At 44.3% G+C, this 16,011-nt stretch overlaps 1 protein-coding gene across 2 annotated transcripts; it reads right to left on the reverse strand.

Moving 5' to 3' along the window:
* Positions 1-1,099: 1,099 nt before the first annotated feature.
* chrng (cholinergic receptor, nicotinic, gamma) lies at positions 1,100-11,950 on the reverse strand. Of its 2 annotated transcripts, none has more exons than XM_036986424.1 (12): positions 11,701-11,950; positions 7,889-8,025; positions 7,714-7,758; positions 7,465-7,589; positions 7,161-7,316; positions 6,225-6,322; positions 5,667-5,867; positions 5,151-5,265; positions 4,274-4,388; positions 3,487-3,760; positions 2,599-2,732; positions 1,100-2,459 (listed from the first exon to the last, which is right to left on the reverse strand). In XM_036986424.1, exons 1-12 carry the CDS (start codon positions 11,765-11,767, stop codon positions 2,235-2,237), a joined length of 1,692 nt encoding a protein of 563 aa, XP_036842319.1. In that variant the 5' UTR covers positions 11,768-11,950; the 3' UTR covers positions 1,100-2,234. The 2 variants fall into 2 exon arrangements, with proteins under 2 accessions (XP_036842319.1, XP_036842318.1); XM_036986423.1 differs by having other exon boundaries at positions 7,889-8,028; positions 11,701-11,946.
* Positions 11,951-16,011: the final 4,061 nt, after the last annotated feature.

The raw sequence follows: 16,011 nt of genomic DNA on the forward strand, positions 1-16,011 counted from the left end.
GCCATCTATTTTGTGAAGTGCACCAATCCTTCCAACAGCAAAGCACCCCCACAACATGATGCTGCCACCCCCGTGCTTCATGGTTTGGATGGTGTTCTTCGGCTTGCAAGCCTCCCCCATTTTCCTCCAAACATAACGATGGTCATTATGGAAAAACAGTTATATTTTTGTTTCATCAGACCAGAGGACATTTCGCCAAAAAGTACGATCGTTGTCCCCATGTGCAGTTGCAAACCGTAGTCTGTCTTTTTTATGTCGGTTTTGGAACAGTGGCTTCTTCCTTGCTGAGCGGCCTTTCAGGTTATGTCGATATTGGACTAATTTTACTGTGGATATAGATACTTTTGTATCTGTTTCCTCCAGCATCTTCACACGGTCCTTTGCTGTTGTTCTGGGATTGATTTGCACTTTTCGCACCAAAGTACATTCATCTCTAGGAGACAGAACGCATCTCCTTCCTGAGCAGTATGGCGGTTGCGTGGTCCCATGGTGTTTATACTTGCGTACTATTGTTTGTGCAGATTAACGTGGTACCTTTGTTTGGAAATTGCTCCCAAGGATGAACCAGACTTGTGGAGTTCAACAGCCATGACAACAGCCATGACATCATTTTTGGGAATTTTCCAAGCTGTTTAAAGGCACAGTCAACTTTGTGTATGTAAACTTCTGACCCACTGGAATTGTGATACAGTGAAGTATACGTGAAATAATCTGTCTGTTAACAAGTGTTGGAAAAATTACTTGTGTCATGCACAAAGTAGATGTCCTAACCAACTTGCCAAAACTATAGTTTGTTAACAAGACATTTGTGGAGTGGTTGAAAAACGAGGTTTAATGACTCCAACCTATGTGTATGTAAACTTCCGACTTCAACTGTATATGTTATACCTAAAGGGGTCCTCAAATAGCTAAATGATTCATGGTATGACCATCTTAAAACAATTCCAGCTTTTTAAATGTTGCCATTTGTCAAGCACTTACCCTCTGAGGTCCACTCCCTGACATCTCTTGATTGAAGTTAGTGGCTAGCAAGCAAGCAGCTGTGTTTTTCAAACAGGGGGGGGACGACGACTCTTTCTCACACCCATACTACCAAAAGTTGCTATACCTTTACTTTTAATGAAACAAAGTTAATCTTCAAACAAAACAAAAAAAACATGTGTATGATCATCAATCTGGAAAAGAGAACACTGTGTTTGCTGATTAATATCAAAATCACAACTAAATTAACTATCTTACAAAAAACATGATGGATGATGGTTGCCCAGCATGGTCTCATAGACTAGACGTAACATAGTAAATGTAAATCCGGGACACTCAAATTATTATGACATGTTATGTTCGGTATGGTTACATAAGATTGAAGTAGGATGGTTGGTCGGGGTGGATGAGTAGACGTATAATGCGAAGGTCTAGCAAACTAAAGGTTGTGTGTTTGAATCTTATCACATACAACTTTAGCTTTTGTCTAATTAGCATCTTTACAACTACTTACTACCTTTTAGCTACTGTGTAACTACGTAGCACGTTAGCTTAACTTTAATCCTAACCTTAACCCTAACCCCTAGCCAAGCTAACGATAGCCACCTAGCTAACATTAGCCACCTAGCTAACGTTAACATTTGCCACCTAGCCAATGTTAACGTTAGCCACCTAGCTAATATTAGTAACAACAAATTGTAATTCGTAACATATATGTTTTGAAATCCGTAACATATTGTACAAATTGTAATTCGTAACATAATATATAAAATGGATGATGGACATCCACAAATGAATTCATACCTTAAGAAACGTAGCATATCATACTAATTGGAGTGTACCAGATTTACATTTATTAGGTCTACCCCTGAGTCCGGGTTGGGTTGCCTTAAAGAAAGTAAACATAACAGTGTGATAAAACTTTAGCATATTACTCAAAAATACCCCCTTCAACCATTTCTCTGAAACACACATATCATATAAGGCATCAGTGCGTATGGTCAAGCATATCCCTTTGTAATTAGTATGGACATCTATAATCCACTGTCAAAATCTTTGTTGTCTCACTGAATGAGCAAACTCATAAACTGCAAAACCTGTGACAGACCCACATGGTTTAGTTTCAGTCTCAGACCACCAATACATACATAATCAAAGATCTCTCAAAGCTTTCTGCAGCCACAATAACCTGTGCTAAAACCCATTCCTTTCTAGGGCCATTTTCAGACCTCTTCCTGGTTTATGGACATTTCTCAACCCAGTAGATTTTCACCAGTGTCATTCCCAGTGGGATCGGTGATGTTATTCCCTAACGGAGGAAGGTACTTCCTGGGATCACCAGGGAAAGGTACGGAGGGGGGCTGGTTGAAATGCCCCATCAGGAAGATTCCGATGGTGCCCATGAAGAACGACAGCGCCATGGCGATGAAGCACACCCTGTCAATCACCCGGCCAACCAGGAACCACTCCTCATTCTCCTGTTGTGGCATCAGAGGTACAGGTCAGAGGGGAGACTCACTCTAAATGTTGGGAAATCAGTTTCCTTTCAGTAATGTTCTGGCACAAAATGGTAACTGTGCATCACCCAGGTGGGTGAAACACATTTGGGAGACTCACACTCTCAAAGTTGTTTTGTTGCCTGGCACTCTTGGCAATATGTTTGCAGGATTCCACACACTGGCGTACCTCCGGTGAGGCCTGCGCCAGGCTGGTCCCCAGGTCTTGTGCCGTACTCCCCTCAAGACTGTTATCTAGGGTCAAAGGTTAAAACAGAGAATTAACCTATACAAATTTCTTGCAATTTTCTCGCAGCTAAGATTGAAAATATGGTAACACTTTACATTAAACTGCCCTTATTATTGTGTAATTACACTGTACTTACAGCAGCAAACCTATCCCTAGCCTCATGTCCAGCTGCTGGTTCAACCCTAACCCTAGCCTCATGTCCAGCTGCTGGTTCAACCCTAACCCTAGCCTCATGTCCAGCTGCTGGTTCAACCCTAACCCTAGCCTCATGTCCAGCTGCTGGTTCAACCCTAACCCTAGCCTCATGTCCAGCTGCTGGTTCAACCCTATCCCTAGCCTCATGTCCAGCTGCTGGTTCAACCCTAACCCTAGCCTCATGTCCAGCTGCTGGTTCAACCCTAACCCTAGCCTCATGTCCAGCTGCTGGTTCAAACCTATCCCTAGCTTCATGTCCAGCTGCTGGTTCAAACCTAACCCTAGCCTCATGTCCAGCTGCTGGTTCAAACCTATCCATAGCCTCATGTCCAGCTGCTGGTTCAAACCTATCCCTAGCTTCATGTCCAGCTGCTGGTTCAACCCTAACCCTAGCCTCATGTCCAGCTGCTGGTTCAACCCTAACCCTAGCTTCATGTCCAGCTGCTGGTTCAACCCTAACCCTTATCCTAACCCTTATCCTTATCCTAAGTGGAGGGTAAGTACAGTGTGAACAAAAAATCCCATCAATTCCCACTGTAATATTCTATGTGTAACCCTACTCACAGATCTTCTCCAGTGCAGATTTCATGAGGCCGTCTCTCTCTCTGAGCCTGGAGAACATGAGTTCAGACCGGGCCGTCTTCATGACGTATTCCTCTGCCTTGATGATGAGTCCTAGGGAGCTGCGCCGCCGGCCGGGGACTAGGAATATGTTACTCCCACTGTCGGTACTGTGACTGTGACCATTACCGGTTCCATCACTGAGGTCACAGTCCTCAGACGGTGTCCACGGTCGCATCTGCATCCTCAGCAGCCGAGGCAGGATGTTCAGCAGGACCTGAGGTCAACATTGTCAAGGGTCAAAGGTCAACATCAGAGTTGGGTTAGGTAGCCTAGCGGTTAAGAGCATTGGGCCAATAACGAAAGGTCGCTGGTTCGAATCCCCTAGCATAAACTTTTGATGTGCCCTTGAGCAAGGCACATAAACCCAATTGCTCCTGTAAGTGGCTCTGGATAAGAGCGTCTGCTAAATTACCAAAACTTAAATATAATGGAAGATACTCAATTCAGGAAGTCTATTTATATATATACATAGATTACTTGTCCTTAGTTTATTGATACATCATTCAAATTAGATTTTTAAAAATCTATTAGTGAATTAGAATTTCAGTTTAATTCCTGAATTGACCCCGTGACCCCATCCCTGGTCAACCCTGGTCAACACTACCAGTCCAGATCAGCCAAACTATGGCCTAACAAGCCATCCGGTAATGCAGAGGACCATACACAACCACATTAGAGGCGTGGGACGCTTCTGCCAAACTTGTTGGCCACAGTTTTACAGTCTTACCTTCCTGACTTTATTGTTCATGATGTGTGTATTGGGGGATCTTAGAGACAGGTTCAGCACGATGACACAGTTCATTACTATGATGGTGGTCACGGACATGACAAACATCAGGTACCTACAAAACACATGAAGCCATTAAAGCTAAGGGTTACAGAAGTCAGGACTGCAGACAGGCTCTATAGATCTATGTTACAGACCTCTATATAAGTGACCTGTTGTTATGTTGGACACCTACTGACAAAAAAATACGTTATTAAATATTTTGACATTTTTTGCAAAAATAAAGATTTAAGGAAATACAGGCAGGCACCACATTACTACAAGACAAAACAGCTCACTCAATCAAATATGATGGTCTATATGAACCAGCTTTGATATAATAAAAAAAATATTGAAAAGGTAGTGAAATGGGGTAATGTCTTAGTGTGATGTGGGAAGAATCCAATACTCTGCCTTGTATGTGGTACAAATCATATTATTGTGGGAACATCTCCTCTAAGAGTATGAGTTAAGCAGTTTGAGAAGGTTTGAATCCTAAACAACCTGCTTACACATAGTTTGAATTACAATACCAACATAGCTACTGTAGCAGGTCAAAGCTGTGTGCTGGAAAACCTTGGTAGAGCATGGGTAAAGTACAGTAGGCATTGTGTGAATTTCCTTTCTTTTTATCGACTTCGACCAATGGCTACTTCTAGAATAACATATTAGAATAACATATTAGAACTAGAAGGTTGTTTTCCATTAAGAAAATTGTGTGACTTGCTTCCGCTCTTTATACGTATTTTTTAGGTAGTTGAAGACATTTTTAAATTTTACTTAAAGGGAAGCAGTAAAATATAGTGTAAGTAAATGATATTAAAGTAAGTGGTCCTACTTTCCGATAAGAGGAACAGTCTGGGAGGTTTCTGGGACCTTGTTGGCTATGAGGATGAGGAAGACAGTCTGGGCCAGGAGAATCATGATGGACACGGTGCACTTCTGACCCCCAGCTGACCAAAACCAACATCAGATCACAAGCACAGAGAGTCTACATTTACATTGATATTTTACATTTACATTGATATTGATATTTCAGTAATTTAGCAGCTCTTATGCGGAGCGACATGCAGTTCATCATACTGTATGTACTGGGTTTCACAAGCATCTATAGGTGTCTTAGTGTGTTACCGGGTAGGATAGGTGAATGTCTTGAGTGCGGACAGTGAGTATGTGAGTGTGTGTGTGTGCGTGTGTGCGCGCGTGTGTGTGCGTGTGTGCCTGCGTGTGTGTGTTTGTGCATGAACGTGTGTGTGCGTGAACGTGGGTGTGCATACGCGTGTACATGTGTATGCGTCCGTGTGTGGGTGTGTGTGTGTGTGTGTGTGTGTGTGTGTGTCCATGCAGTCGTCACCTTTGGCAGGCAGGAAGTAGACGAGCAGGCCCAGGGATGAGATGAGGACACAGGGAACGATGATGTTGATGACGTAGAACAGAGGTTTCCTCTGGATCATCAGGAAGAACACCACTTCCTGGTACTCTAACTCATCTTTAGTGTAGCGCTGGTTAATCATCTTCTTAGCAGGCCTGTGTTTGATGATCCACTCCCCATTCTCTGACAACAGACGAGAGCCAGAGTTAATATGGATAGTGTCATGGCTCCCATGTATGCTGCCTAGAACATTATCCAATTCTGTCTAGAATGAGATAACGAGAGAACAAGAGAACAAGAGAAGGTTTTAAATCCTCTTCAGTTCCCAGATGATGCAATAACTTTGTATTTGTTTTTAAGAAACAGAACCCAAATTGAATTGAACGTTTATTGACGATTCTATGAACATTTTTTGGTCTTGTTGTAAAATGCTCTCATGTTATCCTCTGTTCCCTAATGTTCCTTGTATTTTTCATACGCTCACAAAAAAACAAAACATAAATAAATCAAGGTGTTTGCGGCGTAGGGTTACTACAATACCAGTAAAAGCCTCGGGGTCGATCACCACCCACTCCACAGGCTGGTTGTCCTCCTCTGTGAGAACTAGTTCTATCTCGTTAGCGTTGTAGGTCTGGGAACTGAACACAGGGATAGAGGAAACAGTCGTCCATAACCGTGAAACTAAAAACACAGAACACACTCCAGTGACACACCAATAAGCTGCGTCTCATATTGACTAACTTGATGTTTTTTTTATATTTGTGGTTTAATTGATTGGTTTCCCAGACCATTTTGCGTACACTTTGGGTTAGATTAAATCACTATTGTGGAAGATCCATGTTATAGCTCGACTGAAATTTAAAGGCAATGTTCCTGCGTTCACAGAGACTGCATTCACAGAGACTGCATTCACAGAGACTGCATTCACAGAGACTGCGTTCACAGAGACTGCATTCACAGAGACTGCATTCACAGAGACTGCATTCACAGAGACTGCATTCACAGAGACTGCATTCACAGAGACTGCGTTCACAGAGACTGCGTCCACAGAGACTGCATTCACAGAGACTGCATTCACAGTCAATTCTGCATATGTCAGCAGAATCGGAAATGAACTTTACATTTTAACAGAGCTTTGCGATGCGGATTGAATCCAGCCTCTACTCAGGGAGGTTCAGGGCGAACTAGTCAGTTGCAACCAAAATGTCTAGTCTGCATTTAACCCAAACCCACTGAATCAAAAGAGGTGTTGGGGCTGCCTTAATCAACATCATTAGCACCCTAGAAGCAGTTGTTGTCAGGGGGTTAACTGCCTTGCTCAAGGGCAGAACGACATTTTCCGTCTTGGGGATTCGAACCAGCAACCTTTTCAGGTAACTGGCCCGACGCTCTTAACCGCTAGGCTACCTGCAGCTGGTGGTTATATTCAGTTGAGATTAGTCATTAGTGGGGTGTGTGTGACTGTGACGCCCATACCGGAACACCATGGTGCAGTTCTGCCAGTCGAAGGGGAAGTAGTTGACGGTGATGGAGCAGGCGCTGCGATAGATGGCAGGAGGCAGCCAGTACACACAGCCACCAGGAGACACCAGGGCATTACAGTACATGGCTATCTCAAACTTTCCGTCTACACTTTGGAGAGAGAGAGAGAGAGAAAGGAGGGAGGTTATGTATGGGATCACATGTTTTGTCCTAACATGGATGCCGTTATCATGAATCTGCAGTGTTCCCTTGGCCAGCACGTTAAGTGATGATTTTACGTCATGCTTTCTAGACTCACTTGTTCTCCAGGATGATGTCAGGCAGCCAGATGCTCTTAGATGGGATCCTCATCTGGGAGGTGAGGTTTCCGTACAGGATAGACCTGGGAGATTGGTCCCACCTCAGCCTGTAGTCACACCATTTCTGACAATGGAAAAAACAGATAACAAATATAATATGAAAGGAAACGAAGACAAAGAGTTGAGTGACATGGTGTGGTACTAAGCCACTGTGTGAGTGTTTAACCTGAGTCAACAAGGGATTTTACCATTTCAATCCAGACGCTGGTTGTAAGGGCTTCTTCCTTTTCATTCTAGGGATGGAAAGCAAGATGATTACACACACACACACACACACACACACACACACACACACACACACACACACACACACACACACACACACACACACACACACACACACACACACACACACACACTGACCAGGGAAATAAGGTTGGTGAGGGTCATCTTGACGGTGACCTGTGTGATGTCACCACTCTTCTCCATGGGCCGGACGTTCTTGTTGTAGCCTCTCATCAGGTCCTTGAACAGCTCCCCCTCCAGGTTCACCCCTGCTACTGCTGAGATACCATCAGAGACAAAATGATTGAGTGAGATAGAGAGAGACACATGGTGAGATACAATGAGAGACACCAAGTGGGTCACAGTGAGAGAGACAAATAGTGAGATAGAGGGAGATAAGGTGAGATAGATGGAGATAGAAGGAGATAGGGTGAGATGGAGGGAGATAGAGTGAGTTATTAATACTTCAATAGGGGAACACACAAGGTTGGATGTCAGCTAAAACTACATGATATATACAAAAACATGTGGACACCCCTTCAAATGAGTGGATTCAGCTTTTGTATAAAATGAAGCACACAGCCATGCAATCTACATAGACAACCATTGGCAGGATAATGGCCTTACTGAAGAGCTCAGTGGCTTTCAATGTGGCACCATCACAGGATGCCACCTTTCCAACAAGTCAGTTCGTCAAATTTCTGCCCTTCTAGAGCTTCCCCGGTCAACTGTAAATGTTGTTATTGTGAAGTGGACATGTCTAGGAGCACCAACGGCTCATCCCCAAAGTGGTAGGCCCCTCAAGCTCACAGTACGGGACAGCCGAGTGCGTGGCACGTAAAAATGTCCTCGGTTGCAAGACTCACTACCGAGTTTCAAACTGCCACTGGAAGCAACATCAGCACAAGAACTGTTAGTCGGGAGCTTCATTAAATGAGTTTCCATGGCAGAGCAATGCAAGCGTCGGCTGGTGTAAAGCTCGACGCCATTGGACTCTGGAGAAGTGGAAACGTGTTCTCTGGAGTGATGAATCCCACTTCACCATCTGGTAGCAAATTTCCTGCAGCAAATTATTCTTTCAACGTTATGAACAAACAGCTAAAATATGTATTTTATTCCAGCTTCAAAGACATAAAACACAAACATTGTCAAGATATGCCAGGATACGCATATACAGTGCCTTGCGAAAGTATTCGGCCCCCTTGAACTTTGCGACCTTTTGCCACATTTCAGGCTTCAAACATAAAGATATAAAACTTTATTTTTTTGTGAACAATCAACAACAAGTGGGACACAATCATGAAGTGGAACGACATTTATTGGATATTTCAAACTTTTTTAACAAATCAAAAACTGAAAAATTGGGCGTGCAAAATTATTCAGCCCCCTTAAGTTAATACTTTGTAGCGTCACCTTTTGCTGCGATTACAGCTGTAAGTCGCTTGGGGTATGTCTCTATCAGTTTTGCACATCGAGAGACTGAAATTTTTTCCCATTCCTCCTTGCAAAACAGCTCGAGCTCAGTGAGGTTGGATGGAGAGCATTTGTGAACAGCAGTTTTCAGTTCTTTCCACAGATTCTCGATTGGATTCAGGTCTGGACTTTGACTTGGCCATTCTAACACCTGGATATGTTTATTTTTGAACCATTCCATTGTAGATTTTGCTTTATGTTTTGGATCATTGTCTTGTTGGAAGACAAATCTCCGTCCCAGTCTCAGGTCTTTTGCAGACTCCATCCAGAATGGTCCTGTATTTGGCTCCATCCATCTTCCCATCAATTTTAAACATCTTCCCTGTCCCTGCTGAAGAAAAGCAGGCCCAACCACGATGCTGCCACCACCATGTTTGACAGTGGGGATGGTGTGTTCAGGGTGATGAGCTGTGTTGCTTTTACGCCAAACATAACGTTTTGCATTGTTGCCAAAAAGTTCAATTTTGGTTTCATCTGACCAGAGCACCTTCTTCCACATGTTTGGTGTGTCTCCCAGGTGGCTTGTGGCAAACTTTAAACAACACTTTTTATGGATATCTTTAAGAAATGGCTTTCTTCTTGCCACTCTTCCATAAAGGCCAGATTTGTGCAATATACGACTGATTGTTGTCCTATGGACAGAGTCTCCCACCTCAGCTGTAGATCTTTGCAGTTCATCCAGAGTGATCATGGGCCTCTTGGCTGCATCTCTGATCAGTCTTCTCCTTGTATGAGCTGAAAGTTTAGAGGGACGGCCAGGTCTTGGTAGATTTGCAGTGGTCTGATACTCGTTCCATTTCAATATTATCGCTTGCACAGTGCTCCTTGGGATGTTTAAAGCTTGGGAAATCTTTTTGTATCCAAATCTGGCTTTAAACTTCTTCACAACAGTATCTCGGACCTGCCTGGTGTGTTCCTTGTTCTTCATGATGCTCTCTGCGCTTTTAACGGACCTCTGAGACTATCACAGTGCAGGTGCATTTATACGGAGACTTGATTACACAGAGGTGGATTGTATTTATCATCATTAGTCATTTAGGTCAACATTGGATCATTCAGAGATCCTCACTGAACTTCTGGAGAGAGTTTCCTGCACTGAAAGTAAAGGGGCTGAATAATTTTGCACGCCCAATTTTTCAGTTTTTGATTTGTTAAAAAAGTTTGAAATATCCAATAAATGTCGTTCCACTTCATGATTGTGTCCCACTTGTTGTTGATTCTTCACAAAAAAATACAGTTTTATATGTTTATGTTTGAAGCCTGAGGCACTGTAATTGGTACCATTGGAAAGAAAACACTTTGAAGTTTGTAGAAATGTTAAAATAATGTAGGAGAATATAACACAATAAAAAATCCAAAGAAAAACCAACCAGAATTTAAATTTTTTGAGAGACCGTGCTCTTACAATGGAAAGTATAGGGGCATACTGAATTCTAGCTCCCAGGATGCAATTCCTATGGTTTCCACAGGGGGTCAGCAGTCTATGTTCAGGCTTGTAACTTCCAAAACGAATAAGAAATATCAGTTTTAGTACAGGGACACAGTCTTGGAAATTTGTATTTGGGCACGCCATGAAGACAAGACGCACCTGCTAAAATCAGTTTCCTATTGTACATACTTCTTTCCGTAGGAAATATTATAGTTTGATTACATTTTAAGGTATCTGATGAGTAAATAGAAACTTATTTTGACTTGTTGAAACAAAGTTTAGTGGTAGATTTTTTGATTACTTTTTCTGCATGTTGAACGATTGGATTACTCAAATCGATGGCGCCAACTAAACAGACTTTTTTTTATCTAACAAAACAACACTACATGTTATAGCTGGGACACTTTGGATGACAAATCAGAGGAAGATATTCCAAAAGTACGTGAATATTTTATCTCTATTTGTGAATTTATGAAACCTGTGCCGGTGTAAAAATATTTTGATGTGGGGCGCCATCCTCAAACAATTGCATGGCATGCTTTCGCTGTAATAGATACTGTAAATCGGACGGTACTGTTAAATTAACAATAGTTTAAGCTTTCAACCGATATAAGACACTTGTATGTACCTAAATGTTTAATATCCATAATTTTTATGATAATTTATTTGAATTGCGCACCCTCCAGTTTCACCCGGAAGTTGTCCCGCTAGCGGGAGGCCTCGGCTTAAGAAGTTTTTAATCAAAAGACAGTTTCCCTAAGAGCCTTTTTTTTTTGTTGATCATACAAAAATAGCTAAACTGTTTTTAATTGTTTATTCTGTTCTCTTAGGGACACTTTTAAATCATGCAAAACATTTGTGCCATTTTGAAGTGTATGTATAAAGCTTTAAACTCATCGTCATAATGCTTCTGCCAACCGCTCAGAAAGCCTGTATAAGCTACCCATCCCATACCCTGACATTCCACCAAATACCAATAAAATACCAATTGAAATACCTCTAGAAACTAGCCATGCTTATACAGTAAAGTGTAAGCTAACATTCTTACCAGTAGTGAAGATGAAGAGAAATATCCATAGACCGAGTGGTAGAAAGCGTTGAGATCCTGCCGCCATCTCTGGGACTGAGATTATTGTTTCACACCGACACTACTCTTTAGGTTTGGCTGCCACCTGGACAAGGGATGAGGTGTGTGTGTGTGTGTGTGTGTGTGTGTGTGTGTGTGTGTGTGTGTGTTTGTGTGTTTGTGTGTGTGTGTGTGTGTGTGTGTGTGTGTGTGTGTGTGTGTGTGTGTGTGTGTGTGTGTGTGTGTGTGTGTGAGAGAGGTGGTCAGGGTTGTGTCAGTTTCAGGGGAGGGTTTACTGTCTTATGGCCCTAAAAGTATTTCTGGAGCGCTACACTCCTACTGTCCAACCCAGGACTGCATTGTCAGCTGTCACAACGCATGCACGCACGCACAAAAAAACACACACACACACACACACACGGCACTGGAATGTGTAGCGACCCTTTTACGTGCTCCTTACCCATTATTTAATGTTGTGTTTTTTTACACTGATCGTAACTTTTTTTGTACATAATGTTATCGCCATCGGTTCCTATGACCGAAAAGAACAGCGATCACTAACCTCGATTTGTATGAAGATTTCCACTTCAAAGATTCCGAGGCACAGGATGTACTGCTCACCCCGGACCAGGCCCTCATCCCGAAAACTCGGAAGAGAAAGATACGGCGATATAGAGGTCAACGTGGGGGCATCCTGATGAAACTACGATATAGAGGTCAACATAGGGGAACCCTGATGAAACTACGACATAGAGGTCAACATAGGGGAACCCTGATGAAACTACGATATAGAGGTCAACGTGGGGGCACCCTGATGAAACTACGACATAGAGGTCAACATAGGGGAACCCTGATGAAACTACGATATAGAGGTCAACGTGGGGGCATCCTGATGAAAACTACGATATAGAGGTCAACGTGGGGGCACCCCGATGAAACTACGATATAGAGGTCCACGTGGGGCCACCCTGATGAAACTATGATATAGTGGTCGACGTGGGGGCACCCTGATTGAAACTACAATATAGAGGTCAACGTGGGGGCACCCTGATGAAACTATGATATAGTGGTCGACATGGGGGCACCCTGATGAAACTACAATATAGAGGTCAACGTGGGGGCACCCTGATGAAACTATGATATAGAGGTCAACGTGGGGGCACCCTGATGAAACTACAATATAGAGGTCAACGTGGGGGCACCCTGATGAAACTATGATATAGAGGTCAACGTGGGGGCACCCTGATGAAACTATGATATAGAGGTCAATGTGGGGGCACCCCGATGAAACTATGATATAGAGGTCAATGTGGGGGCACGGTGGCTAGGAAAAACTGATAGCACCTAGGCATCATGAGGCGACCGATAGCAACTAGCCATCATGAGGCAACAGCAGCTAGCCATCATGAGGCAACAGCAGCTAGCTGTCATGAGGTGACAGCAACTAACCGTCATGAGGCGACCGACAGCAGCTAGCCCTCATGAGGTGTCAGCAACTACTGTAGCCGTCATGAGATGACAGCAGCTAGCCATCATGAGACAACAGCAACTAGCTGTCATGAGGTGACAGCAACTTGCCTTCATGAGGCGACAGCAGCTAGCCATCATGAGGCGACAGCAACTAGCCATCATGAGGTGACAGCAACTAGCCATCATGAGGCGACAGCAGCTAGCTGTCATGAGCCGACAGCAACTACTGTAGCCGTCATGAGATTATAGCAACTAGCAGTCATGAGTCGCCAACAGCTAGCCATCATGTGGCGACAGCAACTAGCCGTCATGAGGCGACCGACAGCAGCTAGCCATCATGAGGTGTCAGCAACTACTGTAGCCGTCATAAGATGACAGCAGCTAGCCATGAGGCGACAGCAACTAGCAGTCATGAGGCGACAGCAGCTAGCTGTCATGAGCCGAAAGCAACTAGCCGTCATGAGGCGTCCGACAGCAGCTATCCGTCATGAGGCGACAGCAACTACTGTAGCCGTCATGAGATTACAGCAACTAGCCGTCATGAGTCGCCAGCAGCTAGCCATCATGTGGCGACAGCAACTTGCCGTCATGAGACGACCGACAGCAGCTAGCCATCATGAGGTGTCAGAAACTACTGTAGCCGTCATGAGATGACAGCAGCTAGCCATGAGGCGACAGCAACTAGCAGTCATGAGGCGACAGCAGCTAGCTGTCATGAAGCGACAGCAACTAGCCGTCATGAGGCGACAGCAACTAGCCGTCATGAGGCGACCGACAGCAGCTAGCCGTCATGAGGTGACAGCAACTACTGTAGCCGTCATGAGATGACAGCAACTAGCCGTCATGAGGTGACAGCAAGTAGCCGTCATGAGGTGACAGCAACTAGCCATCACGAGGCGACCGACAGCAGCTAGCAGTCATGAGGCAACAGCAATTAGCCGTCATGAGATGACAGCAGCTAGCCATGAGGCGACACAACTAGCCGTCATGAGGCGACAGCAGCTAGCCGTCATGAGGTGACAGCAACTAGCCGTCATGAGGCGACCGACAGCAGCTAGCCGTCATGAGGCGACAGCAAGTAGCCGTCATGAGGCGACAGCAGCTAGCCGTCATGAGGCGACCGACAGCAGCTAGCCGTCATGAGGCGACAGCAGCTAGCCGTCATGAGGCGACCGACAGCAACTAGCAGTCATGAGGCGACAGCAGCTAGCTGTCATGAGCCGACAGCAACTAGCCGTCATGAGGCGTCCGACATCAGCTATCCGTCATGAGGCGACAGCAACTACTGTAGCCGTCATGAGATGACAGCAGCTAGCCATCATGAGGCGACAGCAAGTAGCCGTCATGAGGCGACCGACAGCAGCTAGCCGTCAGGAGGCAACAGCAATTAGCCGTCATGAGGCGACAGCAGCTAGCCGTCATGTGGCGACAGCAACTAGCCATCATGAGGCGACCGACAGCAGCTAGCCGTCTTGAGGTGACAGCAACTACTGTAGCCGTAATGAGATGACAGCAACTAGCCGTCATGAGGCGACAGCAGCTAGCCATCATGAGGTGACAGCAAGTAGCCGTCATGAGGCGACAGCAACTAGCCGTCATGAGGCGACCGACAGCAGCTAGCCGTCATGAGGCAACAGCAACTAGCTGTCATGAGGCGACAGCTGCTTGCCATCATGAGGAAACAGCAACTCGCACCCTGATGGAAAAATTCCTCTAATATTGCTCCTGTAATTCACAGCCAGGCTCAGTTTACAGAGTCCCTAGGGAGATCGTTTATGTATGGGACATATTTGGAATGATTTAGTGATAATAGCTTTGCTTACTGGCATGGAGAGCATTTGCTCTGGTGTCTGTGATGTGTGTCTGTCAGTCTGTTGGCCAGACAAAACATTTTCGCCATCGTCCTATATGTGTATTTACCACTTCTTAGAATATATTATTGCAGTTTTGCATTGATTTCCAGATTTCAGGACTGATATGGCATCAGCAAGAAAAATCATTATTCTACTGGTTTATAGCACATAACACTCATAATATGATATAGTACAGCGGTCCTCAAACTCAGTCCTGGGGACCACAAACATTTACTTTTTTGCCCTAGCACTACACAGCTGATTCCAACAACCAACTCATCATCAAGCTTTAATTATTTGAATCAGCAGTATAGAGCAAGGGTGAAAAACAAAATGTGCACTGGAGTTTGGAGAACGCTGACATAATATAATAACAACATGACAGACCTCTTAACGTCTGATGTAACGCTGACATAATATAATAACAACATGTCAGACCTCTTAACGTCTGATGTAAGCTGAACAACTACTGACTTTACACTGTCATCATGTCATCATTAATTTTAAGAGATCCCACTGTCAAAAGTCTCAGCTCAGATCCAAACCTTGAGGCCAAAGCCCTCTAATGCCATATGAAATAAACTGTAGGCTAGCTAGGCTGGGTGGATAACTTGATGTTGTGGAACAGATGTATAGGCTTACAGTACGTTTAGACAGCTGTTGCCCTGTTGCCTATTCTCCCTTCTCCCGAGTCCCAACCAGGCTAGCTCTTTTTAGGAGCCCCATACTTCTCATGCTTTCCCTCTGGGGCATTGATGGGCATAGGATCTGTAGTGTGTGCAGGCTTTTTTCCTCAGCCCAGCTTCAATAGATCTGATTCAATAATTATGGTCTTCATAATAGATGACTAGTTGAATCTTGAATGGCTCAACTTCCATTTTGAACCCTGAGTCAACTTCTTCACAAAAGCTAGTCTGAGACAGACATTCCCTTCTTTTCCCCAACTCTGACCACCATCATCACCCAAATA

The sequence above is a fragment of the Oncorhynchus mykiss genome, chromosome 8, assembly GCF_013265735.2.
Source record: "Oncorhynchus mykiss isolate Arlee chromosome 8, USDA_OmykA_1.1, whole genome shotgun sequence".
Taxonomy (NCBI): domain Eukaryota; kingdom Metazoa; phylum Chordata; class Actinopteri; order Salmoniformes; family Salmonidae; genus Oncorhynchus; species Oncorhynchus mykiss.